The sequence below is a fragment of the Lampetra fluviatilis genome, chromosome 15 (assembly GCF_964198595.1).
Source record: "Lampetra fluviatilis chromosome 15, kcLamFluv1.1, whole genome shotgun sequence".
NCBI lineage: Eukaryota > Metazoa > Chordata > Hyperoartia > Petromyzontiformes > Petromyzontidae > Lampetra > Lampetra fluviatilis.
The window spans coordinates 4351063-4377446 of NC_136289.1; the positions used below are offsets into that span (position 1 = coordinate 4351063).

The following is a 26384-nucleotide window of genomic DNA, read 5'->3' on the forward strand; positions in this document are numbered from 1 at the left end:
GTGTCACTTCTCCAGTGCTTATTTGACACTTTGAACTTAATAAGTAAGCAGAATTTAGATTGACAATAGGGAATGGTGGTGTTCAGCAGTGACAAGCACACAAAGATCCTAGAAACTTGGCAGTGCAGGTGACGAGAATGACATTGCGCTACATTATTCTTGCACTTTTTTCCCTGTGCACTTTGCCTATTTCTGCGGTGAGACCTAAGGGTGAGCAATTACGAACGAAGCATTTGCGTTCACGTCACGTGCGGCAGGCGGCGAATGGATGAACTAACGTGACACGTTCCTAGCGTTGCAATGTCATTAAGGATAGGAGGTGAAAAACATTGGGGAGGGTTTTCACGCATCGGTTAGAGCTTTTACACGTTAACATTATGCTAATTACTCACATTAACATAGCCACTTCCGTGCCCTCGTTTAGGAGGTCGCTCTTCTATCTTACATTAACATCACCAGCCCCGGCCACTTCTTTATAACCCCTGGGTTACACCCATTTCAAACCTTTTAAAACAGTCTGCCTCAGCAGCAGACCATGCTTTCCCACCTGATGATGGACGCTTGTGTTGCGCCCGAAACGTCGTGATTTATTTTATTTTCTACCTACGTGACTTTACCGAAAGAACCAAAGAGTATGGATTCCTGCAGTCACAAAAGCCTCAAATCAAGATTGGGCATATTTAGACTTCAAAATAGGGCGGCTTCCTCTGTTTAGAATATCTACCCGTGGGGCAATGTGGTTACATCCTGCAGTTCACAAATGGAAGGATGATGCACGTTTGAGTTCAGCCATTGGTTGATTCGGCATTTTTTTTTCTCTCCAGGTGTGGTAACATGAGTTGCAGTGTGAGGGTAATCAACATTGTTTGGTGTATGGACGTCTGATTTCTATCACTGGCACCTGACTTAACATGAGATTAGTACCACTCTGTACTTGCGTTTAAGCGATAAACCACCTTTGTAATGGTATTGTTTTACAATCACGCTTTCCTGGTGTAATGGTTAGCACACCGGACTTGCTATCCTTCAACATGGCATTGAAGACAATGGGCAAGTTTGTTAGATACCCCCTCCCACACCTCGTCCAACCAGCAGTATATACCTGGTACAATCATGCTCGTGGTTACTGTCCTCCCGCTCAAACATAGGGACACTTGATGTGTGCAGTTCGTCTTATGTGAGCATTATACATTCTTCATAAATGTGACAGTAACCAGTCACTCCATTGGCGAGCGACTTGTGTATCATCAGATTCTTAACCCAGAACAGCATGTGCAGAAAACACACTGCACCCCGAACGAAATGCACGCTTTCACTAATGTGATTTCTATAATCAGCGTCACCTTGTTCTTTCCGGATGATGGGTTCCTATGCAGTGACTTGGGCGAGTGGACGTGATCCAGTTGAGCACGTTTAATGTGACGTCTCTTTTATGAAGGAGACCTGGCCTGGGAATAGTAAACATAGCGTGTTGTTTAAATATCTGGTAATAGCCTATTTTAATAGACTATATATTTTGAAAGTATTCGCTGGACAGATGATCATAAAATATTGAAACAGTTTCCATGGGATTGCAAAATTGATACTGCGTCAAATTATTGTCTATCCAGTGCATTGTTTTTTTTATATAAATGGGCGGCTGTAAGTTTCTATAGTGGGTGCCCATAGTGGTTCTTAATCAATCCTAGGATTGCTTTTTTTCTCGCGGGCACTGGAGGGAGAGGCGGCCTTTGCCCTGAGTTTACAAGCACACGCGTGTGCGCATCACGTGCCACTTTGACCTTGGCACTGCAATGTAAAGTGACCAGCTTTACACACGTGACGTGCAATCACCATTGCCATTGTGTCCGCGCGTAGCTTGCGCAACCGTAGTTATTTGCCCCTGCTACATTTGCATTGTTTTGTTTACCTCATAGCAATGCATTTTTGTCACTGATTACCTTCGTTGAGGGTTTTATTTTTTTACCTGTTAGCTGTTGATTCTTTGGCAGGGTGGCCCCTGTTTAGTTTTCCTCCACCCGCAATTGTAAGGTTTTTAAGTTGTTGGTCAGGCATCGGTACAATTGAAAAATACTTTTGGAGGAATTCAACAGTGGTCACTCTCTGGATAGACTGGTCTCCACACAATAGCAATGTGGAAGTTTTCATCCTGAATCAGGCCTGCCAACAGGGATGGTGGCCACTTCATTGTGCCTCTGTGTTATTTATTTGCTTTGGTATTAAGTGCTGTAATTTATTATGATTAAATGTGTACTGGTTTCTATCAAGGTAATTCCTGTCAGAACAGCCTCCACTAGAATGGTGCTCAAGAGTGGTTATCTAAAGGATAGTTTGGCCTCCTCTTACACACAGGCCACGCATTTTGGAAGCAATGGAAGTACCCTCACTTTACTCCACCACACGCGACCAGTCGATCGATTTTTATCAATTAGTGTTGAGGTTGATTTGAATACTGCACTAAGTTACTCTTTGAGCATTTTTATAAATGTCGTGATTTACCTCACTTAAATATACGCTTTGTGGCAAGCTATTCATAAATTTAATTACAATATAACTCCAGCCACATTCCAGCAAATTGTATGCAGGTTTGGTGGTTCATTATAAGAATCTTGTTTGTGAGACATCCATCTCTAGGGTTAGTGGTATGTCTGTAAGCAACAGTACAGCATGTAGGCTGATGATCTATCCGGGTGGAATGTAATTGTTCGTGCATCATACTCTTGTTTTCCTCCTATCTGATACCAGCAAGTAATTATTAATCAGACTGATTCGCTTTTAAAAGCAACCCTTTAAACACTGACATTCCATGACATCAAAGTAATCAAAAGTAAATGTCCACTCTCAAAACTGTTTAAAATTAAAGATGAATGCATAGCTTGCATCAGCATTTTGACTTTGCATTTGAAGGGAAAAAGGTGGTCAACATACTAACACCATGGGGGTGTGTGGGAATGGAGTTTGGAAATGTCTGCTTTACAGGATGCCTTTTCCAGCAATTGTTAACATTGTTGTCTCAAAGTGTACACTCGCGTATTATGCAATGTTATTAATATCCCGGCTGGGTAAAAATGTGGAGAAGGCTCTCAACTCGCAATAGGAAAATTTTGGCAGTTGAAATCCCAGCTTAGGGGCCTGGTCAACCTATAATCCCACTGAGTTTGACAAACTAGGTCAGCAGTGGTTACCCTTTGGGAAGACTGCCCCTCCACCCCTCCGCCATAGGACTGTGGAACTTCCATCACTGGTTGGAACCACCAACAAAGATGAACGTTTGGGTAGAGAGACACTTTGATATATTTTCTTACTTTATATAATTTATATTTGGCCGTATTTATTTTCTTAAAACGTTTATTTTCAGTTAACTCCTGTAATCTTCAAACTATTTGCTGAATACCATTTCGGAATTGCTTAATGTCAACACTTGCTGAGCAAATGGTTTTCTTTAGGTGTGAAACACATTAACCTGGTTTTGCTTTGCTTGAGTATTTTGTCCGCTTTTAAAATGTGTTTTTTTTGCTTTTGCATTAAAGAAATGCCGTGTTTGCCATTTTTTGTTTTGGTTGTGCTTAATACGCATGCTTTATGTTTGTTTTTCTTTATGCCTCCCACGTTTGTTATTTTATTTTTGGCCATGCCTCGCTTAAATATAGATGCCATCCACCAGCACGCTCAGAAAGCCAATCGATTCACTGCAGGTAAGTTTGAAAATAAAACCATCGACTGCTTTTTTTCTTGATTAAATATGCCTTGTTTGTTTTCTAACAATGCGCGAGCTCTTCACATGACATCACGTGTGCCGCTTTGCTTGTTTGTTAGCAGGGCCGACTGCGATTCACAGCAGCACTACCTTTTTAATAATGAAGTTTATAAAAAAGCACAACTAGAATGCTACACCGATACAATTTTGTTGTCGTCCATCTAATTTTATATAAATAACAGTCGTTGACTTTTTGCAAACTCAACATTTTGAAAACATTGCATTCAACCTAATCAAAGGCAATATTGGTGAACATTTGCTTTTAGGAGTTATTTAAAGAACATGGTAAATTACTACGGACATACCTATATTAGTAATAAAGTAACATTATCGTCAATAATCCTGTCAGGGCCAATGTATTACAGGAGCACGTGTTTAAGCAGGCAAATACGGAACTGGTTTCTACTTGCCAAATTTTATCAGCAACAACCATACCTGGTGAAAAAATGCGAGATGGGTGGCCAAAACCTGTAGGCTGGACCCATCCACATATGATCTGTGATCTGTCTTTGCAAAAGAGTAAACAAAAACCTGTAAAAAATAACAGATATTGTACCCATGTAAATGTGAAATTTCGTGTTTGGTCACTCGGCATATGAGCCATCTGAGCCAACATTTAAATGGGGGAATTTGTATAAGCAGGAAAACTTTTGGCTGGTCTTCGAGTCTCATTGGCAGAGGTGTGATTTATGCTAATTCATTATTGTTGTTCTCGCGGGCAGCACACATTGCATGGGATTTTAACATTTTTGACGTTTTGCACTGAATGGGGACCCACGGTGCATTTGAATGAATGGCTCCAGCCAATAACGGTGGCTGTCCAGCAGCATTTGTTCTTGAGGCTCCCTTAAGTCTAGACGTCTGCTTATGCTGCTGTAAAACAATGGCCCAGAATGCCCTGGGGCTGAGGGATTAATGTGTTATTTTTACGAGCAGACGGATGGCTTTTTGGTTGTTATTTTTCCATCAACCATTTCATGCATAAGGAATATTGCCGTGTAAACTTTGTTTACGCACAAAAAAAAACATATGGTGAATGCAAGTTTACATTTGCGTTTCTTCAGCTATAATACGAAGTTTGGCAGATTTAAATTTATACAAGACGCCATTATTTTTAGGCTAGAAAATGTTAAACATCTACAATATTGACATTGCAATAACCAGTACTATATTTTGCTCCATGGAGAATACATTCTGGGAGTAAGCATACATTTTATATCAGTATATTTAACTTTTCACTGATTCTGACAATACTATATTGCTTTTATTGTGTTCTCAAACCACAATAATCATTTGCATGTATAACATGCCTTACATGATATATTTTCCCAAATCATTCCGATGTCCAGAGAGAGTACGGGTAGCTTTCAGCCTCGGGAAACTCGCAGTGGCAGCCGTCTCTGTGTGGCACGAGGTGTGCACAGCACCGTCACATCATCATTGGTGTTCATCACGAATCAGACGGCACTTATGTCATGGTTATTCCACCCGCAGTATTCAGCAGGATGGCCAAACCCCTGCAAGAGGCGGCAAGGGCACTACCGCTCAACCATGTAACTGCCCCAGATGATTTAACGCTACCTGTTTCATGGTCGCAAAATTATGACCGCATAGCGGTAGTGGTTATAACGGTCAACTGCCGTGATTACACCATCTACTTATATTTACCATTGTGTTTAACTAAACGTATTTGTATTCACCACAAAGCGGTCCATAAATAGCGTCGTGTTCTTGAAGATAGATAGAATACATTGATGTGCCTCTGTTTAATGGACACACAGCATTGGGATATGCACATTGACTCACACTTGCATCTGAACACAGAGTTTTCTGACCACACCACAGTAAAGTAAAGTCAGTGCAATGATGAGGAACACAGAGACAGGAGAATAGACTGTGCAATGCACTACCAGGTGCTGCTCATTGGAGGTTCGGGTTAAAGCCTAATCGTACCTGTACTGGAATACAATCAAGCTTTTTTATTGCCATTTAACAACATTTATCCAATGCATTTACAATCTAAAAGGAAGTACAGCATTCAAATACAAATGCAGTCCATTGCGTAGATTTAGCTTGGTCATAAAATAATAATAATAAAAAATCTGCTTTCATTACTGAGGTAAAATAAAGTCCCACGACTAATAAACCTTCTGGAGCAACGTTGAAGACAAACAAACTTAACCGTTTTTTTATATATTTACTACCCACAACCTGCCGAGATGGCTCAATGGTTTTGAAGCGCGTGACTTGGGGGTCCCACCACGGTGCTCTAGTAACATCGAGTACCTCCCTGCCGATCCGACTCAACCACGCTCAGACGGTCTCCATGGTTGTCCTTGTGTTAAGCAAATTCTACAGAAACCACATTGGTCTTCATGCGTGTTGTTTAATGGACTTAAATGGCGCATTAAAATTCGATCGAAACACGTTTTAAAGATATTTATTTATAACCAACAAACTTCACTTTTGTCTCTCAAGTATTGTTTTTCATTCGAGAAAATTGACAATTGGATCATGCGCAGCCCATCGTGAGACTGTTAATACAATAATATACAGATTTTTTTCGATCTACTGCTTGATAAATGCCTCTCTACATCGTGTTAGTCTATGGGAATTGTTTGACCATACTTTACCATGTTGGTCAGTGCAGGTTGATGAATGAGGAGCATTCCAGGCCCTGTTCGTATATCACTGGCCATTGATTTTAGCTGTGGCCCAGAATCGATCCCAGATCGCCAAGTTCATAGCGCAATGCGCTAACCACTGCTCCACCACTCAATCTACGGGGCTATTAGCTAGCTTCAATTGCAGATGCAGGCTACACTTCGAAAATTGATCTTGCTGAGCAAAATTTATGAAATCCCGAAAGCAAAATGTGCCTGACATGAACCAAAATAACCCCAAATTGCAATGAATTTAAAATAAAATGCAGGCGGCACTTTGCCCTGATGTTATGTGGCCCCTGACTGCGCATGGTTACCGGAGGTGTAAACTGAGCGTGGGTGCTGCTTTGCTGTGGCTGCATTAGAACCGGGATCCGAAGATGTCGCGAGTGGCCCTGGAGTCGCTGTACCGCCTGCTCTGGGTGTACATGGTGCGCATCAAGGGCGAAAGCAACACCACCACGCAGAGGTGGGCACAACAAAACAAAGATCCATCCAAACTTGTAGCCCTACGTAGGCTGTTGGGAAAAGCGCCCTTAGCGAGCGTCTATGAAGGCCAACACAGCACATGAGAGGGTGGTGTGGTCAGCACCACGCCCGGACGCCTTTGTCTCCCCAGTGGTGATGTTTACCTGCCGTACCAGGTACTCTTTGAAGGCGGAGTCGACCCCGGGTAGGCCCTCGATCTGTGTGCAAAACATGCGTTCACAGACACACGTGACTACCATTGGAACAGCACCATCTACGGAAACATCTGCTGTATTGCATTGGTAGTAATAAGGACAAATGACCGCCCTGGTTTGATTATGATTTGTTTTATACTATATTTCATGAACTTAAGGGCATTTATTTAGTTATCTCGCCAGATGACACTGTGGGTAGAGCACTCGGCCTCACGGTTGAAAGTCGTAAGTTAAAATCTCGTTTGGAGTTGGCTCAGCTCACATCTCACAGTTCCGAAAAAAAGTCAGTGCCCCTGTGCAGGAAATTCAACAGCGGCTGTTCTCATGAGATACTGGTGGCTTTCTTTTTTTTGTTTAAATGTAGAATCACCACCTCTGACTTAGGGGCTAACAAATGAGATGGAGCACCAAACCAAATCTCATTCGAGCGGGCAGAAACTTCGGCCAACATTCTGACCACGGTCAGCGAGAGTGCATGAACGTGAGAGTCACAGATGATGGAAGAGCTCTCGTTTCCCTTCCCGACAGCCGGCTGCAAAGCATCGTGTCGGCGCTCTTCCCCAAGGGCTCGCGGAGCGTCGTTCCCAGGGACACCCCTCTCAACATCTTCGTCAAGATCATCCAGTTCATTGCGCAGGTGAGCTGCCGAGTCCGTGGCGTTGCTACACCGTACAGTCATTTGGGCCCCAAATCGATTTTCGATACACGAGGATGAGGCCGGATAATGCGCGCAACATGCATCCTTGCATCCGCTTAGAGGATGATCGATTCATGTAAATTGTTTAATAACAATGCCCTTAAATTGTCGAATTTCTTGTGGGTGGAAGAGTGCTCGACAGTCAGTTTGAAGTTTGCAAATTCGGTCCGTGGTAAAATTAGTCCATAATCCTTCTGGGTTTGTTAAAATAGATACCACTGTGTGGTAGTCCTATGGATGGACTGGCCTCCACCATGGCAATATGAAATATGCCTCACTAGTTTAGGGCCTACAATTAAGATGTGTGTCAATCTCTTGCTTACTTCATAAAATATATATTTTTTATCAGGGCCTCGTGGTGTACAGTGCAGTCCCCAACTGTTATTCACTCCATCTCTTTGGTGCCTCTATGTGCGATGAAGTAGGGCCATTTGCCCAAAACGTCCCCCGTTTATATTTGTTTCCTCTTAATAACAATAGAATTGCAAATTGTGCCAAGGGAAATTGTTGTTGTCGAATGTGTGACGTTTTCATTATGATTGGGTTTGCTTAAGCATCTGGACACTTTGAATGCCTTGAATACTACCAGCATATTGTGAGCCTCTAAACAAAGCAAATGTTCCCTTCTGCCTCTGATCCAATACCCTCGACAGGAACGGCTGGATTACGCGATGCGCGAGATTATATTCGACCTCCTCAGCGTCACCATCAAGATGCCCAAGACGCTCACCATCAACCCGGAGCGCATGAACATTGGCCTGCGGGCCTTCCTGGTCATTGCCGACAGCCTCCAGAAGAAGGAGTGTGAGCCGCCCATGCCGACCACCAGCGTGGTGCTGCCATCGGGCAGCACTCTGCGCGTCAAGAAAACCTTCCTCAATAAGACGCTCACAGAAGAGGAGGCCAAAGTGATCGGTGGGTAGGCAATGGTGGTCCTCTCCTATCGGCGGTCTCATTGGGCTGGCACTGACGTTGCCGTGCTTGTCGTCATTGCTGTCGAAATGTTGTAAGTAAAGGCGCTTCACTTGGATAGCCGTTGTCATCGTCGTCAACGTAGTCATCGTCGGCCACGGTCCTTCCTTTGCTTGATGGCCTCCCCAAGTCGTCGCCATCTTCGAGCGATGCGACGATCCACCCAGCACTTGCGCACGAGCCGATTTCATGATTCCATCTCTCCGTTGAATGTCCTCCCGGACTCGTTCCATTATTTTGGTTGCCACTCTTATCACGCGTCTTGATCCACCGGCAATCATCCCTTCTCACTACGTGTCCTGCCCAAGTGCACTTACTTTTCTTAACAGTTTGAGTTCTGTCTTTCACCCAGCGGCCTGTGTTCTCTTAATGCCATGTTCCTCTTTCTATCTCTCAGTGTAATTCCAAGCATGCATCTCTCCATGCTTCCTCGCACACTTTTCATCAATCCGCACTGAAACGTCGTTGATATCATGTATTCATAATAATTTAATTCAAGCTAATTCCATCTCGCAATGCCACCATGCAGTAATTACATCCAAATTAGCATTCAGGGCTAAATCCTATTTATTGCAATGATGATTAATAACCACCATCCTTATTTGGCCAAGTGTCGTTGTGGTTAGAGCTCTCAGCTGATGATCGCGAGGTGAGATTTCACACCCGGTAGAGACGAGTGTCACTCCACGATCGATTTGAGCGGAAATTACTTATTTTGTTGTCATCGTCAAAAAACTAAATTGTTGACCTTATACATTTGTTCAATCACCTTGTTTATACCACTCAGTTACTCGACTTATCTGACGTCATTGCTGTGGCATTTTCGTGAGGCCAGTGCTGGATTTGAATTCACAGTTCCCCGAGTCCCATACTCGCACCCTCATCCCATCACCGCTAGGCCGTGTCCCTTTGTCGTGCCGACGTTACTCCTTGTCGTCTGCCACTACCCTTCCAGGCATGTCACAGTTCTACCCGCAAGTGCGCAAGATCCTTGATCTCATGCTGCGGCAGCTCGACAAGGAGGTGGGACGAAACATGACCCTGGGCGGCGGGCAGAACGTCGCCAAGGAGACCGAGATCACGTGAGCCCCCCCCCCTCCTACTTCCTTATGCTCCGCCACTGAGAGAATCAGAATATATTTGTTTTAGAAAATGTATCTTTCCTGGAGGAACCCGATGAACTGTAAAGCTCTTTTTCGGAGATGTTCAGTCGTGATCGGTGGGTATACAATGGAGGTCTCTCATATCAGCAGTCTCTTTGACCGGCACTGACGTTGCCATGATTGTCGTGATTCCGTGTCTAATTTGGAAGGTGCTTCGATTCACAGGATACCTGTTATCATCATCACCACCAGCCATGGTCCTTCCACTGCTAGGATATCTGCCTTTCATACACTACTAGGAGAAACATCTTTGTCACTCGGATTGTTGTGAGTGGGACCTTTTTTTGTTTAAAGATAAATGCTGATCACCATCGAATTGAGGTTTTTATAAGTAATGTAATGCCACCCAAATCTCAAATTTCGTTTGGTTTTAGTGTAAATATGTGATTGTTTTTATTACTTAAAATTTATTTAGGAGGATTATGACAACACGTTCACAGCAGCATGGTAACTCACCCAGCATGGGTAACTCACCCTTGAAGGAGTAGCTGGTGCGATGTTAAACATCAGCAGTGGGGAGACAAACGTGCCCAGGGCATGGTGTTAGCCACGCAACCACCTCATGCACTGTGCTGGCCTTAATAGATATTGGCTGACAGCACTTGTCCGGACGGTCCACAAGCATAATGCCGGGCGGTGTTGATGCCGCATGCCTGTGATCCAACACTGTGGAGGCGGGGATTGGTGTATTACAGAAATGTTGACAAAACTCCTTTCTTGTGGGCCATTGAGGTCCCATGCCCTAGCTTGCAGGATAAGTAAATGTGGAGTTTGCCTGATTTGTCTGTATGGAATCGAGTGTTGCATCCTCGCTCACATGCGTGGGTTTTCTCCAGGTGCTCCGGTTTTCACCCACATGTAAACGCTCATTAATCGGCTGATAACACCTTAATATATAGAGGACTGCAGAGCTTCGAGGGAATGTGGCAACGGCTCATTGCCTGGCTGCTGCCTTCCACTTGTCTGTGGTTCCTCCCGAGTCATTCTTTCTCATTGAGAGTGAACGAATACTTGGTGCCATGTTACAAGTTGAACTTTATTATTATTATTATTGCTACAATGTTGGACATTTGCCTTTGTGTTTTTGTCTGCTTATGCAGGGGAGAGAGGAAACCTAAGATCGACCTCTTCCGTACGTGTGTGGCAGCCATACCCCGGCTACTGCCAGATGGGATGAGTCACTCTGAGCTGCTGGAGATGCTGGCGAGGTACCTCCTCAAGCTAAAGCCATAACCCTACGTTTCCTATAACTCTCGCGGTTATTTGCATTTGTTCATTGGCCAGTGTGAAGTAATATCCAGCCAGGCGGCACTCTGGTTAGAGCACTTGACTCATAACTTGCTGTCAATTTAGCTCTTCATCCCTCGGTGAGTTCCACTTTGGAGAAAGTTGTCAGTGGTAGTCTTACAAAATACGTTTTTCTTTCTTCTCCCAAATTATGTTCTAGTTGCTATTAGTGTCCTGCTGGCTTGAATCAGAGACGCACATTTCACATTTGGATCTCTTGCAGCCAGAATTGCACCACCTTCTGGCAGTGAATGTCACTGCAATTAGGCTTGTGGGGGAGCGGTAGTGTAGCGGTTAGTGCTCTGCGCTACGAACCTGGCGACCTGAGTTTGATTCTCGCTCACAGCCAACATCAGTGATGATTATCTGAACCGGTCCTGGGCCTCCCCTAGGTCGATTCAACCTCAAATGAGTACTTGGTGCGATGCGTAAAAACATCGCCACTAGGGGGTTAACTCGTTAGAGGTAACCAGTTCTGATATCCCATCGTGGCAATTGAATCGGTGGATTTTTTTTATTCTTTCTTTTCCAATCCCTCCACCTCGGGCCTTCCAGCAGTGTAACCCCAGAAGCACCGCGGGTAGGCGGTCGTCAATTCGTTGGGGTGGGGTAAAGTGTGGGTACTCCCATTGCTTCCAACACGTCGAGGTGTTAACAATGTGCCTTCCCTGCAACGTGTGCTGTGTTGTGAACGTTATCCTTGAAAAAATTATGACTGATTGACTGGAGATTTTAAAATAATGTAACATAAAATACTGGATTTACTATACGATGAGCACTCTTTGATGATATTAGGGTGGAAGAGCATACCAATATGTTGTCTAGAGGAGCAACTAGACCTCCTGCTAGTGGAGGCCCTTCCACCAGGAGTGACGTGAGTAAGCAATTGCAGGGCTTTACGTTTATTTACCCTTCTCTTTTCGTATGGATATGAATTAAGTAGCAACTTTCAGTCGATGAATCCGGGTGCTGGCTTCCTGGCACAACAAGTGAATCGCACCTGGGCCCTCACAATGCTCGCAGTAGACATGAGTTTACACACCCATAGACTCGCACAGAGACCCATAGACTGGCACAGAGACCCATAGACTGGCACAGAGACCCATAGACTGGCACAGAGACCCATAAACTGGCACAGAGACCCATAGACTGGCACAGAGACCCATAGACTGGCACAGAGACCCATAGACTCAGTGAACATTTCACGATGCTTTCTTCTCTTTGTCATGATGCGGTCACATTTGGGCAATTCATTTATTTTTCAGTTTAACACGTAGGCTTGCGCGACCAATATCATCCATAATATAGTTTTTTTTTTGGGTTAGATCATGTTAAGTTTATTTTCCATTTGTGGAAGAGGTGCCTTTGCCAGTTTGGATAGACTTGAAGGTAGCCCACTACTTGTAGTGAGCTTCTTGATGTCTGGGGTGGTGCTGGTGGGAGTAGTGGGAACCTCAAAGGGATTTACCCTTTGACATCACAGTGTACATTGGGGTCTGCCATCTCCGACCTCGTGCTGAAGCAGCCTGTGGCTATAGACAGCGTCGGTGGCCCCTCCTCCGCACATTGTGCTCAGCAATCTCTCCCCCCTTCAACCCCCCGCACCTCCCTCCCTTCCCAGGCTAACGACGCATGCAGACGAGGAGCTGCGCAACCTGGCGTGCGCGTCGCTGCAGAGCCTCATGCTGGACTTCCCGATGTGGCGCGAGGACGCACTCATCACCTTCCTGGCGTTCGTGTCGCGCGACGTGGGCGAGCACCACGCGGCAGCGCTCGACAACGCCCTGCGCATGCTGCTGCAGCTGCTCACGCAGTGGCGCCTCGCTGTGCAGGCGACCACGGCAACGACGGCGACAACCGCAGCCGCGAACATGACCACGGCCATGGCCGCCAAGGTGCAGGATGAGCGGCAGGGCAGGGTGAGCGGCAGGCAGCCGAGTGATTTGGGTGCCGCGTTGGAGAGGTGTTAACTACCTCGCCCGGTATGCAGGAGGTCGTGGGTCTGATCTGAATCTTGACCGTAGTATTGTGGTTTGAACATGGCCCAACCAGGCAAATGATTTGTTTGTTACTTTATTTCTCTGGATTATAAGAATGCTCGGGAAAGTGAGATGCACCTAAACTTTTGTCCAGGTCAGTAAGGTTATACACCTACTCGAGTATAAGATGCATCACCCCCCCCTCATTGCTGAAAACAATCAAAGGGAAAAAGTGTGCCTAATCATCTGAAGAATACGGAATATTCCGTGGCAGAATTCTCATCTCGCATATGGATAGTTGTGTGTTCATGTCACTGTTGGCGAGCGGGTAATTTCGATTTTTTTGTCACGAATGCGCAACGGTGGGGTGCCTGTCGTGCCGCTGACAGGCGGAGTGTGCTGCTGCAGTGGCGGCGGCAGCTAGCGAGCGGTCGCTGCACCATTCGCCCGTGCTGCACGCCGTGGAGGGCCTGGCCCTCGTCATGCTGTGCAACACAACCGTGGGCACGCGGCGCCTCGCCGTGCTGCTGCTGCGCGAGACACGCGCCCTCGCGACCACCCTGGGCCACTGCAAGGTGCGCACATGCGTTGCTACCCTCGAGCTGCTGCGTGCGTGCCTGCTGCCTGCGTGGCTGTGAGCGTTACTTTGAGCGTTGTTGCACGAGGTGCTGTGTAAGTTTGTGCGACTGTTACTTTTGAACGTTGCTGAGCAATTTGCTGCAAGTGTTGCTGTGCACAAATGTTCATTAATGTATTTTGTGCACAAATGATGTGTGCGTGTTTGGGAATGTGTGTGGGAATATGCGTGCATGCGTGCATGTCTGTAGGTGTGCGGGTTGGGGAGTGGGAGCGCAGCGGTTAGCGTGCTGCACTCCGAACCCGGCGATTCCCGCTTGAGGCCAACATCGGTGACGATTATCTGAACCGGTCCTGGGCCTCTCCTAGGCCTACTCAATCTCAAATGAGTACCTGCTGTAGTATAAACATCGCCACTGGGGAGCCGGCCACCCACCCCTTCGGTGTACTGTGCCAGCCTTCATGAACAAGTGCAATGAACGAGTGTAATTATAATAAAGAAATATCTAATCGTGAAGGTTTTTTTTCCAATGTACACAGGACTCTGGGGGGGCTTCAGTAATAAATAGCATCCATCTGTGCTGTATGTATGTACGTTCACCGTACGTAGCCAACCATGCTAATCGGAGGTACTGTCATCTGCTCTTCAGGTGGATGAGGAGCTGGTGATCGACATCCTGGAAAAACTGAGTCCCTCTGTCCTGGAGAGCTTCATCCACTTGACCAATGCTGAGCAGGTCGGTTAATGTCCACCCACACCACCCGTGATACCTATGAGAAACATTCATGGGCATTTCGATTCGCGAAATGGAAAGGCCTTTTTTAGCCTAAATTAGTGCGTTTTCTGACCTTGAAAATTAAATACTGAAATTGAGGCCGTAGTGACTATTAATGACAGGTTCCTTTGTCAACAATGCAACGAGATTGGCGGAATACAGAGACACTAGACTAGACGATATTATTGAAGATGCTGCATTGTGTTTGATATACGTATGTAAAATGTGTGATGTGTACGTCCGTTATGTGTATTGCATCATGGACATATGTAATGTGTTATGTATCAACAAATTAGTATCCACTCCAAAAGAATCCATTCTTCGCACAAAGACAGTCACTGCATCGCATGATTTTAGATTTGATTCTGCGGCCGTCTGGAACGCTCTTCCTTTCGATATTAGAAAGCCACTGGAGTTATGCACTTTCAAATCTAGATTGAAAACGAATTTCTTTTTTACTGCATTGTTGTGTTTAGTTTGTTGTACTTCCCCCACACCTCCCATAAGCAAGATTTGGCATCGTAGGGTCCGAAAGAAGTTGAACATACATACACACAGTCCCTCTGCTCCACGGACTCTGTCCTCTTCCTTGCTCCCATGATCTACTGCTCTACCACTGGCGGCCACTTTCGTAGCCACTCCTGCCCTCCCCTCTGGAACTCCGTACCCAGGAAACTTCACCCGTCCCCCCCCCCCTTCTCTCTCTACTTTCAAGTCTCTTGACAAAACCTTCCTCTTCAAACTGTTTAGATTATTTAGAGTATTTGGCTGTTATAAATTTCCATGTGATAAGCCACTTCGTTGAGCTATCGTTTGTGGCCAGGTCTCTTCTGAAAAAGAAGCTAATTGCTCTGTGGGCTTTGCCTGGTAAAGTAAAATTATAGTTTTTTTTGCGATTTGCTTACCTTTCCTATATTTTGCACTTCTATCTTGTTTTGGTATTGTTTGTTTTGTTATTATTGTAACTTTCTGTACATGTGTGGAAAAAAGAGCATTATAGCTCATCGGATTCTTCCAGTTTAAATAAAGATTCTGCTTCTGCCTCCGGATCTCCTGCAATCGCTTCCTTTCTCTCCTTCCCTTCGCTCAGTCCCTTTCTTTCCCTCCCAAATGTCCACGTGTATCTCTGCGCCCTGGGTCGTTTGTTATGTTATCGGCGTAACTTGTTAAGATCAAAGCTCGCTTTATTCCCCCCACTGCCTCTACTTCCTTACTTAAGTTCTTCCTCCCTCACTTTCCCCTCCCCACATAAAAGTACAGAGAAACGGCTCGCAGTCCCTACTCGGTGGACCAGCGAGCCCAATCTCCTCCCTCCTCTAAAGCCAGGAGCACAGTTCGGGACCTACAGTATGTCCACAGAGTTTCTGTGCCCTCTCCCTGCATCGCCGTTTGTGGTCTGTACCGGATTCCTATTGAAATATAATAAAAACAGTTGAATAAAATCTCGCGTTATAATTAAGACCAATGCTGCTGCTCTCCCCCCCGCGCGCGCGTTTCGTGTTTCCTGGGCCAGGCCGCGCTGCTGCAGCTGCCACCGGCTGTGGACCTGCAGTGGCTGAGCGAGGGCACAGGCGTGCCCGAGTGCAGCATGCTCGACACGCGCAGCGCCTCGCACGTGTGGCTCTTCGCTCAGGCGCGCGACCCCTGGCTGCTGGCGCTCGCCTCCCTCCTCGGGCACGAGCAATTCCAGCGGAGCTGCCCGCTGGCGCAAGCGTGGGCCTGGTCGTATGGCATGGTGCGCCTCACGGCGCTCACGCCCCTCGTCGACCCAGGGTGAGTCCCGTCGTCGCATCGCGGTGAAAACGATGGCGTCCATGGTGATAGGCTATTGGCTTAGTCCGAGTACATCATGGAAGTCGGACTAAAATCTTGACTCCCAAGACCTTGTCCAGATGATGCTTGACGTAGTTTCAAGCGAAAGGTGACATTATCTGCTTGCGAAATTCGCTTACGAGGATTTCTATTTAGTCTACCGGTAAGCTTAAACAATGTTTGGCATGTTAAACACTTGTAAACGTGACGATTTAATTTGTTTGGCGATGTCTTAATAACACAAATTTGGCCAGATCATGATGGTGGCCTAACCTAAAAATCAATTCTCGATCTTATTGGCTCGGAAGACCTAAAATATCCTCGGCTCTGTAGAGAGAACTTTCGTGGAGGCCCTTCCAGCAGTGAACAAGTCATTTCACCCCAATATTCATCAGGCAGCATCATCTCACATGACATTCAGACACTGTCGCCACCACGGCGCGACATTATCATGAATGTTACTCTCCTGTTCCCGTCTCTCTTTGCCGACCGCTTGTTCCGGCACAGGAACCCCGCGAACGCAAAGCGGATCAGCGCCGTCCCGACCACTGACTCCCCCGTGGGGCTTTGGCGGAACTACCTGGTCCTGTGCTGCAGCCTGAGTCCCGCGGGCGTCTCGGCCGGAGGCGGCCACCAGCTCCGCGGCAGCTCCCCCGAGACTCTGGCCTCCACTCCGGAGAGCTCCTACAGTTTTGATGGCAAGGTGTGTGTGGCGAATGGTTAACCGCCTCGCCTGGTATGCAAGAGGTCGTCGGTTCGATCCCGACCCCTGACACCTGCTGCATAATTGGAGTTTGCGTGTTTTTTTCGTGGTCGTGTAGATTTTTCTCAGGGTCCTTTCCTTTTGGTTTTTCTCTCCATATTTAGAATTAACGTGCGTTTAGAGTATTTGGCTGCAATAGATTGTCACGTGATAAGCCACTTGGTTGAGCTATGCAGCTCAGTGGTCCTCACCTGGTAAAATAACAATAGTTTTGTTTTAGTTTATGTCTGTTACGTACCAATGGACAGCCCCAAGCGAGCTGTCAAAATGTCATATTCCCGTAGTGGGAGTCAGTTTCTCAATATGATGACCCCGACCAGGATTTTAACTGGAATTAAAATCCCAGCATTCGAATGGAATTAAAATCCCAGCACTCGAATCACACTACTCATCTGCATATAACGACGCAATGCCCGATGCACAAATAAGAAGGAGACATCGATACACTCCGCTGCTCCTGATGGGGTTGTCTGGCTTGACCACCTGATATGTAGTTGTTGCCCTGCTCAAACGCACGACGGGGTGGCACGTATATTCGTCGGTAGCCCAGAGATAAGTCGAAAACATTTCTCATTCTCATGGCAGATGCCAGGTTCTCTGTACAGTGGCCACTGTTGACTTTCCTCAACGTTTTTATTGGCCCACGGTTTGAACTCATATCCTTCCCCCTGTGAGGAAAACACCTCAACCCCGCTGCCACCTCGCTGAATTATACAACTTGTTTATACACTTTGTGGCGTGAATTCTTGTGATTAGAAGTTGTGTTCTCATACAATTATTATTTCCTGGCTCATCTATACTGTCTCATTTGTGATGTTAATAATGTTTCTCTTTTGCTCACAAATAGCTGTCATCTAACATTGTCAGCTGATTTTCGGAAATGAAAACCGATTTGGATGAATAGCCATGAGGCTCGTCGCTGGTAGCCTATCTGACACAAGTGCCATGTGCGCCCTGCCTCTGCTGCGTGTGAGCAGAGTGTGGGGGGCTCATCCCCGGCTGCTCTCTTCCACTTGGTGGTGCCGCTCATGCGCTGTGAGAGTCTGGAGCTCACAGAGTGCTTGGTGCTGGGTCTTGGGTGCACCAACTCGGGTGCCTTCCGGTAAGCACTGCCTAGATCGGTGTGCATGTGTGCATGCGTGCATCTTAGGGGTGGAGTATTTAATGCACTGCTCTACAAACCCAGCCACCCGAGTTGGATTCTCTCTCATGGTCAACACCAGTGGTGACTATCTGAACCGGTCTTGGGCCTCTCCTCGGTCAATTCGGCTTCAAAATGAGTACCTGATGCAGTGTGTAAACATCGCCACTTGGGAGATAAAGGCAGCTGGGCATGGTACTGGCAACCTACCCCGTCGTGTGCCATGCTGGCCTTATTAATAGGTGGTCGTGAAAAGCACTTGCCCAACAGTCTGCATGTCTATACAGGAATGTGTCTTCTTTACATATGGGGGACAGTGGCACAGTGGTTTGTGCTCTCATTATGATCGAAGTGAGCTGGGTTCAATTCCCATTCAAAGATTAAATCCATGGCATGTGGTATTATGTGTCTGTCCTGGGCATTACCATGAGTTTACCAAGCTTTAAATGAGAACCCAATACAGTGTATACACAGTGGCACTTGTCAGACAAAGGTGAAGTGGCTTGGTGTTGGCCACACGACCCCCTTGCATGCCATGTTGGAACCTAATGGTTGCTCTGTCTTGCAGTGAACTGATGGAGGAGCTGAACCCGATAATAAAAGAGGTCCTGGATAAGAAGCAAGAGGTAACGTGACTCCCCTTTGACTCAAAACGTCTGCTTACAAATCATGTTGTATGTTGAACTTCTTTCGCACCATACATAGCCAACCATGCTAATCGTAAGTATAGGTCAAGGACAACAAACTAAACACAAAGCAGTTCTAAATAAATGAGTTTTCAATATAGATTTAACGGTGCATAGCTCCGGTGGCTTCCTAATATCAGCAGAAATATCTTTCAAGCCGCAGAAGTGCATCTGAAAGCGCGCGATGCAGTGACCGTCTTTGTTTGATGGTTCGCCAAAAGCCGCTGCGAAGATGACCGGAGTTTGTGTGATGGTTACTTATGCTCCTAAACGAGATCAGCAATGTATTGTGGTTCATTTGCGGCAAGCACCTTACTTGTTACGAGTGCAACCTTATAATGTAACAAAAAGGCTCCTCTTTCTATCATCGTGAGTTTAGTCCTCACCACAAGTTAACTTAGACCATTATCTCTCCTGGGTCGGTAAACAAGCACCACAATGAGAAGTTAACAACATTGTCCGATGGATATAATGGTCCCTGCCATATTCATGTGGAATTTCCACCACTGGCTCAGGATTACCAGCGGATAGTGCCACTACATGATGCTCATTTGAACGTATGGGAAAAATAAGTACAGTAATTTATTTGTAATATTAATGTGTCGTAATTTTAATTGAGCATCTGCAATCTACAGTGTGCAGAATAGGGCCCGGCTTCAGTGATGTACAGAGCTGCTTCTTAAAGAGCTTTAATAAATTCCTTTGCTTTCAAATCCAGGCTACAATACCTCTGTAGAGCCATGATTGGGACTGATGCCATTCATTATGAAATTCACACCAAGACTCGGAGCTTCTAACATCCCATTCTCCATCAAGCTGTCAATCACTGCCTTTATTCAGAAGTTCAGTCCATTCTTGTTGAAAAATGTGACGTTCCTTGAAAGACTCCTGAAAACCTTTTCAAAATACAGTTGTGCATAAATCTAGTAAATTATTTATTTTCATTTTTTGTTAAAACTGATATCGATCACAAAATGTAATGCTAAAATACAACAAACCCACATCATATAGCAAATGTAATACATCCATTTACTATACAACACATATATTTATGCAAAACAGTTTTGATGATCTTATATATTTGGTGACTTGAAATACTGTTTCGTTAATGAAAGTGCATAAGGCCATACTGCAATTCTAAACAAAAGCGAATTAATACCGTCTTCAGGCACCAGTGAATATGGGATGATGCTCATCTCAGACGAGTGAACTGCACTGGGTCAGCTGTGTAAATTCCACTTTTTTCTGAAGCGTCAAGTCTATCCTTCAGAAATTTGACTTTCTGCAAAGCGCTATCTTTTGCATGATGAGCTGTGCATTTGTTGTTGTTGTAACTTTCTGACCTTCAACTGGACATCTGTGAAAAAGAGCTTCATAGCTCGTCGAATTTCTCCATGATGAATACAATTTCTGATTCTGCAAATCCTTCCATCCAGAATTGAATATCATTACGTTCATCGTCGCCCTTTCCCTTACAGAATGTGCGTAAGAAAAAGAAACGAGACATCCTGCGGGTGCAGCTGGTGCGAATCTTTGAGCTTCTTGCCGACACTGGGGTTATCAGCCACAGGTAAATGCCGAGCCAATTATCGGTTACTTTTCAAATGCTCAGACAGGGACCAATCTAGGCATCTTGACGATGACAATGAAACTAAACCTACTAAAACGAAACAATTTTTTTTTATTTTACTGGTAAAGCCCACTGAACTATATCACTCTTTTTCAAAAATGACCTGGCCACAAATGATAGATCAACGAAGTGGCTTATCATGTGGAAGTTGATAGCAGCTAAATAATCTAAATGCATGTTTCTAAACGTGGATGGAAAAACCGGAGGACTCAAAGGAAAAATCCACGCAACCACAGGGAGACAGACGTGCAAACTCGAAATATACATGTGTCAGGGTCGGGATCAAACCCACGATCTCCTGTCTACCAGGCGAGGCAGATAGCATCTTGCCACGATGATGATGATGATGATGTTGATTGGTTGGTGTGCCGGACAGGGGTAGCGGTGGTCTCGAGGCAAGCACGCACACTCTGAGCAGCTCGCTGCTGGAGTACGTGGACCAGACCCGGCAGCTACTGGAGGTGGAGAATGACAAGGACTTGGATTCCGTGCGCGACGCGAGGATGCACTTCAGTGCACTCATCGCCAACCTCATCTCACACCTTCCAAGTGAGGACTCGCACTGTGTGTGTGCCTGTGTGTTGAACTTCTTTCGCACCGTACGTAGCCAACCGTGCTAATCGGATGTGCGGGGGAAGGACAACAAAATAAACACGTAAAGCAGTGAATCTGGATGATTTAAAAGTGCTTAGATCCAGTGTCTTCCTAATATCGGAATGAAGAGCATTCCAGATGGCCGCAGAAGCGCATCTGAAATGGAATGAGGTAGTTCAGTTACTGAGTCGCCAACTCTTGAGTTCCTGGTTGTAATACCTGAGCAGGGGCAGGCATTCATTGGGATTTCCTGTGACAGACAACGGAATGTATACCACGTGAAAGCTTGTATCAGTTTAAACAGTAAATGCTTCAATAATAGGGTTTTTCTCCTTTTTCTGGCAACAAAACTGAAACCTTTTTAAGAGGATTCATGTCTGCATTAACCACAATACTTGCAGTCAAATTGCAAACAAAAAACACACTGATAATAAAAAAGGGGATAAACCCTATTATTATATTTTGGTACTGGCAAAGGAGGTCTAATGATTAAGTAATTGCTTCCCTGCGAAAATGGGTATGGAGCAGTCTTTAAGTCCTGACGTTGCTGAGAAAATATATATTTATATGATGGTGACCGGTCAGTATAATGTAACCCTCCAAAACAGTGGCTGCATGTTTCCTTTATTGGTCACGTTTCACCTAGAAGTGACACTGCTGCTCTGTGTTGCCTTTCCTTTCACCGCTTGTGAGCAGTATCGGAGCGACGCTTGCTGTTCCCCCAGCAGAGCTTACGGCACAGTTTATTCCACCTTCTCAGCCAGTGGGCAGGCCCGTTCCGTCTCATCTCCACGCAGCTCGAGTGGAGTACGGAGAGGAGTCAGCCCATCACACGCCAGAACTTCCTCGCTCTCAAGGTGACCTCGCCGCTCTAGTTTTCCGCCGTATGTGCCCAGTCGCTCAACTCCATGGTGCCCTGATTCCAGACTCTACTTGCAGCTTCAGCTGATTATTGCCAAGGTCAAGAGGTGACAATGGCCAATGCCACCACCCCACCTTCAAAAGCTCGCTCTTACAGTGTCCCACCATCTAGGTTTAGGTATTACCATTGGTTGCTGATCTGTGGGTTTTCTCGAGGGCCTGTCTTGATAATGCACACATGATCCACCCATTGCATAATCCTCTTCCTGATTACTCTCCAATACTTTTCTGCCGTGCCCTATTCGTAACTTTTAAGTGGCTTACCTTTCCTTGCCATGGAATTCAAAATATTCCTCTCATCCATATTCTAAAATTTGTTTTCTTGTTGCTTGGCATGCATCTATATTTCAAGGTCAGAAATGTATTTGTAGTCGATTGTGTTAAAAGCAAGCTGACTGACAAACACAGTGCAGCCATTACCTGTCTCAAACATCCATCTCTTTGTACTAAAGTTGCCCTCTCCTCTTTGAAAGTGGTTTATGCAGTCAATAAAAACTCCACCTTGCAAAAGCAACACATTCTCACAACTGCGTGAACGTGGAGCCGCACTTGAGTCGGTCACCCTTTGGGATTCAGCGTCATGTTAAGTTTAGCATTCAGGTGGTGCTGCGGTTAAAGAGCTCGACTCCCAATTGGAAATTTGTGAATTTAAAGTCCAGTTAAGATAAAGGCACAGGCCTGAAATCGTTTGCTCACTCTTCTGCTGGCAGAAGGACCTCCGATAGATGAACCTGTAGAGAGTCACTTTTAAAGGATATTCTATGGATGTATGTTACCTTACTTTTAAAAGTACAGTATTATCAGAAACGAATGTTTGACGGTAACCTTCACAATAACACTGAGTGGTGCAAGGGGGAGCCTTTTTGTTTACATTGCGTGTTGCTCCCAGGCTATGGCGGCCGTGCTGTGCTGCGGGCCCCTGCTGGAGAGCGTCGGTCTCCCCATGGACGGGTACCTGCAGCGGTGGTTGGACAGCATTCTGGGACACCCGGACCCGCAGGTGGGTCGGTGAAGGAACGTGTTATTGTTTTTATTGTTTCGCTTGTTATATCCCAGGAGAGCCATCACTAATTCACAAGGCTCGTCTTCAGGAGGGCCCTGTTAGTTTTTTGGGGAATTGGGCAGGAGGGGGGGCTGTTGTTGAGTGCGATCCCAGTGGAGTGATTTTGCAGGGTGCTTTTTCAGCATTTCCATGTTTTTCACCCAATACCAGTTTCATTCGGTGTTTCCTTTAAATTAATGAAATAATTGTTCAATATGGAGCAATATACTTCGGGGAGTGTCTTCATTGTGTTGGCGATTCATTGCAATGCTAATGCATGCAAAATATACATTACTATGGACGTGTGTACATACTCGATGGGTGAATTATTATAAATACAATGTACATGCGTGCATGTATTTGTATCGGATCCTCTTTTCATTGGGGTTATTTGACCGCAGTTAACCATGCTGGTCAGTATGGGTTGGTGAGGGTGGGGGGAGGGGCATTGGAAGGGTGGCAATATAAGTCAGTGAACAGTACTTTACAATACAACATTGCACTGTTTTCACCTGTACTGTCTGTGAGATGGTTATAAGCCATGAGCACTTTCCAGATTCAGCACTGCTGAGTTTCTGACATGTGACGTGATCGAGCGCGTTCCATTGATGTGTTCGTAGGAAATATATGCAGGGGTGGCGCAAAAAGTCAGGGCAAATATGGTTATATTTTAACAAATCACGTGGGATTATTATTTTTTGAATGCATGGCTTCTTGAAATTAATTTGAAGATCACAGGTGTTCATCTTGGGACATTCATCATATTGTGTTTCGTCTGAATATCATTCACGGTTCTGGGTTGACTTTTGTAAACAATTTATTTGAGGTGAACCCATAGGAAGAAGAACAATGTGATACGAATAATGATAATACATCAAACAATTGTTTAGATAACTTCAAGAATAAACAATTAAACGTTTTGATGCCAGTGTGAAAGTTAATTAAATAACCCTATGTATCCTGACTTTTGGACCACACTGTGTATGTGTATATATGCACAGTAGATGCGTTCCTGGAGCTTTATACATTGAATTACTGATAACATTAGTACTACAAGGATCCGTTCCCAGCCTTCGTAACTTACCATTTCATACTGTAAAGACTTCATAACTTACCGTTAATATTGTTAACAAAGACGATTTATATTAAAAATATATATATTATACCGGACAGTATTAACATAAAAAAGCGATAAATAAAATTAACATGGAATGAACGTAATGTTATTCTTATTTGTAAAGTAACAGAGGTCGGCACATAATTTATTTATTTATGTGCATTTAAATATTATTTTGGTTATCTTTTTTTTTGCATTCTGTGTAAAATAACAGTTATAAAAGCTCCAAAACTCGTTATACCGAAACGTTGTTTACCAAATATGTGCATGTGAGAGGTATTGCTCTGTATGTGTGCATACTCTGTGTTATATTTAAATCCTGTTGACGAATGTTCAAAGATTACACCTGTGATCTTTAAAAAAAAGGCAAATTCATTTCAAAAGAGAACGAATGCGCACATTAATGTGAACGGAAGTCGGCTTGAACATTTTGTTGAAGTAAAAATGAAATAATCCGTGTTGTGGACCAATCGGTTTCAAAGACGATGCATATACTATCAGAGTATGTTTTTTTTTGTATTCTGACCACTAGTATATGTGGTTAATGCAGACATGATTCCTTGTAAAAGGTTTCAGTTTGGTGTTTTAACATCTTAACACCTGTATTGTTGCCAGAAAAAAGGGGAAAACCTATTCTCATATTTTGGTACTGGCAAAGGAGGTCCCATGATGAAATAATCCCATGCGATTTGTTCAAATGAATGCAATAACCCTACGCGCCCTGACTTGTGCATTTAGGTGCACCAGCTGGGCTGCGAGATGGTGGTGCTGCTGCTGGAGCTGAACCCCGAGCTGAGCTACCTGCTGCAGTGGGCCGTCGACCGCTGCTACACGGGCTCGCCGCTCGTGGCCGCTGGCTGTTTCACCGCCATCGCGACCACCTTCACCAGCAGGTCAGAGCTCACCCACATGCCCTGCGCTCATTATAGCTCACGTGTGTGTATGTGTGTGTCTGGTGGGGAGCGGTGGTGTAGTGGTTGGCGCGCTGCACTACGAACCCTAGCAACCCGAGTTCACATTCCCACTCACGGCCACCACCAGTGACGATTATTTGAATCGGTCCTGGGCCTCCCCTAGGTTTACTCAGCCTCAAATGAGTACCTGGTGCAATGCATAAACATCACCACTGGGAAGACAAAGGCAGCCGAGCATGGTGCCCACCTTGTGTGCCGTGCCTTCATAGGTGCTCCCTAACAGCACTTGCCTCAAATGTCTATTAAGGCTATGGCAATGCAATTTGATTTAAAAATCTATTCGTTCATTTTTTTCCCTAATATCAGACATGTGCCTTCTTGTAGAGTCCAACACTTTGTGAATAACACCTGATGGCGAATGTGGTGGCTATAATGGGCCTCTGTGTGCTGTTTGCCTTGTATGCGACAGGGATTGGCCAATGGGCATGATCACTCTGCTCAACCTGATCCTGTTTAAAGCAGCTGACCCATCCCAGGAGATCTACGAGATGGCGCTGCAGCTCATGCAGGTGTGCATTCAAATTCACTCTGAGGATTGACTGAAGCTTTTGCTACGATAATAATAAGTAATATAAAAAAAAAATTAAACACACTTTAATGAAATATACTGTACGAGTAATGGCAGAACTCCACGACTCCAGGAAGTTGCCTCGAAGTTTGCCATAACATAAGGGGCCGTGGCCAATTACAGCCTTTGTCAGTTGAGCGTGGACAATTAGACCCAAGCCGAAACATAACATATAAAAAAGATTGTTTAAAAATATGTATTTTTTATTTTTAATGATAGAATAGAGTATTGTCACAAGTATGACATACGTATACCAAGTTTGCAGTCGATACGACATTGGGGAGTGGGTTAAAATTGAGTTGCAAGATTTGAGGATACTACAACAGACAGAGGGAGTTTATCAAAAGCGTGTAAAAGAATGTTTTAAAATATGTTTTTGATTTTTTTAATGATAGAATATTGTCTCGTCATCAGTATGACATAAGCATACAAAGTTTGCCGTCGATAGCACATTGGGAAGTGGGTAAAAATGGAGTTACAATATTTTTTGAGGATACGACAACAGACAGAGTGAGTCAAATTAAAGCGTGTAAAAATACGATGCTGTTGTATACGACAGATATCGACAAACAGGTACCGGGTT

The 26384-nt window shown here is 45.1% G+C and overlaps 1 protein-coding gene across 17 annotated transcripts in view; it reads left to right on the plus strand.

Annotated features, from left to right (window-relative positions):
- The window catches only part of LOC144936108 (protein furry homolog-like), a 267791-nt gene that overhangs the window by 182549 nt on the left and 58858 nt on the right, over positions 1 to 26384 (plus strand). For 14 of the 17 annotated variants that reach the window (XM_078862979.1, XM_078862980.1, XM_078862964.1 and 11 more), the window contains 19 exons: positions 3651 to 3695; positions 6786 to 6889; positions 7632 to 7740; positions 8454 to 8715; positions 9728 to 9854; positions 11036 to 11143; positions 12844 to 13141; positions 13591 to 13776; positions 14428 to 14514; positions 16067 to 16326; positions 16873 to 17068; positions 18106 to 18230; positions 18838 to 18895; positions 20434 to 20525; positions 20962 to 21134; positions 21876 to 22036; positions 22990 to 23100; positions 24998 to 25152; positions 25643 to 25742. In XM_078862979.1, the coding sequence (XP_078719105.1) occupies positions 3651 to 3695; positions 6786 to 6889; positions 7632 to 7740; positions 8454 to 8715; positions 9728 to 9854; positions 11036 to 11143; positions 12844 to 13141; positions 13591 to 13776; positions 14428 to 14514; positions 16067 to 16326; positions 16873 to 17068; positions 18106 to 18230; positions 18838 to 18895; positions 20434 to 20525; positions 20962 to 21134; positions 21876 to 22036; positions 22990 to 23100; positions 24998 to 25152; positions 25643 to 25742 (2757 nt within the window). The remainder of the gene's footprint in view (positions 1 to 3650; positions 3696 to 6785; positions 6890 to 7631; positions 7741 to 8453; positions 8716 to 9727; positions 9855 to 11035; positions 11144 to 12843; positions 13142 to 13590; positions 13777 to 14427; positions 14515 to 16066; positions 16327 to 16872; positions 17069 to 18105; positions 18231 to 18837; positions 18896 to 20433; positions 20526 to 20961; positions 21135 to 21875; positions 22037 to 22989; positions 23101 to 24997; positions 25153 to 25642; positions 25743 to 26384) is intronic. The other 3 variants (XM_078862968.1, XM_078862981.1, XM_078862966.1) reach the window with 2 other exon arrangements.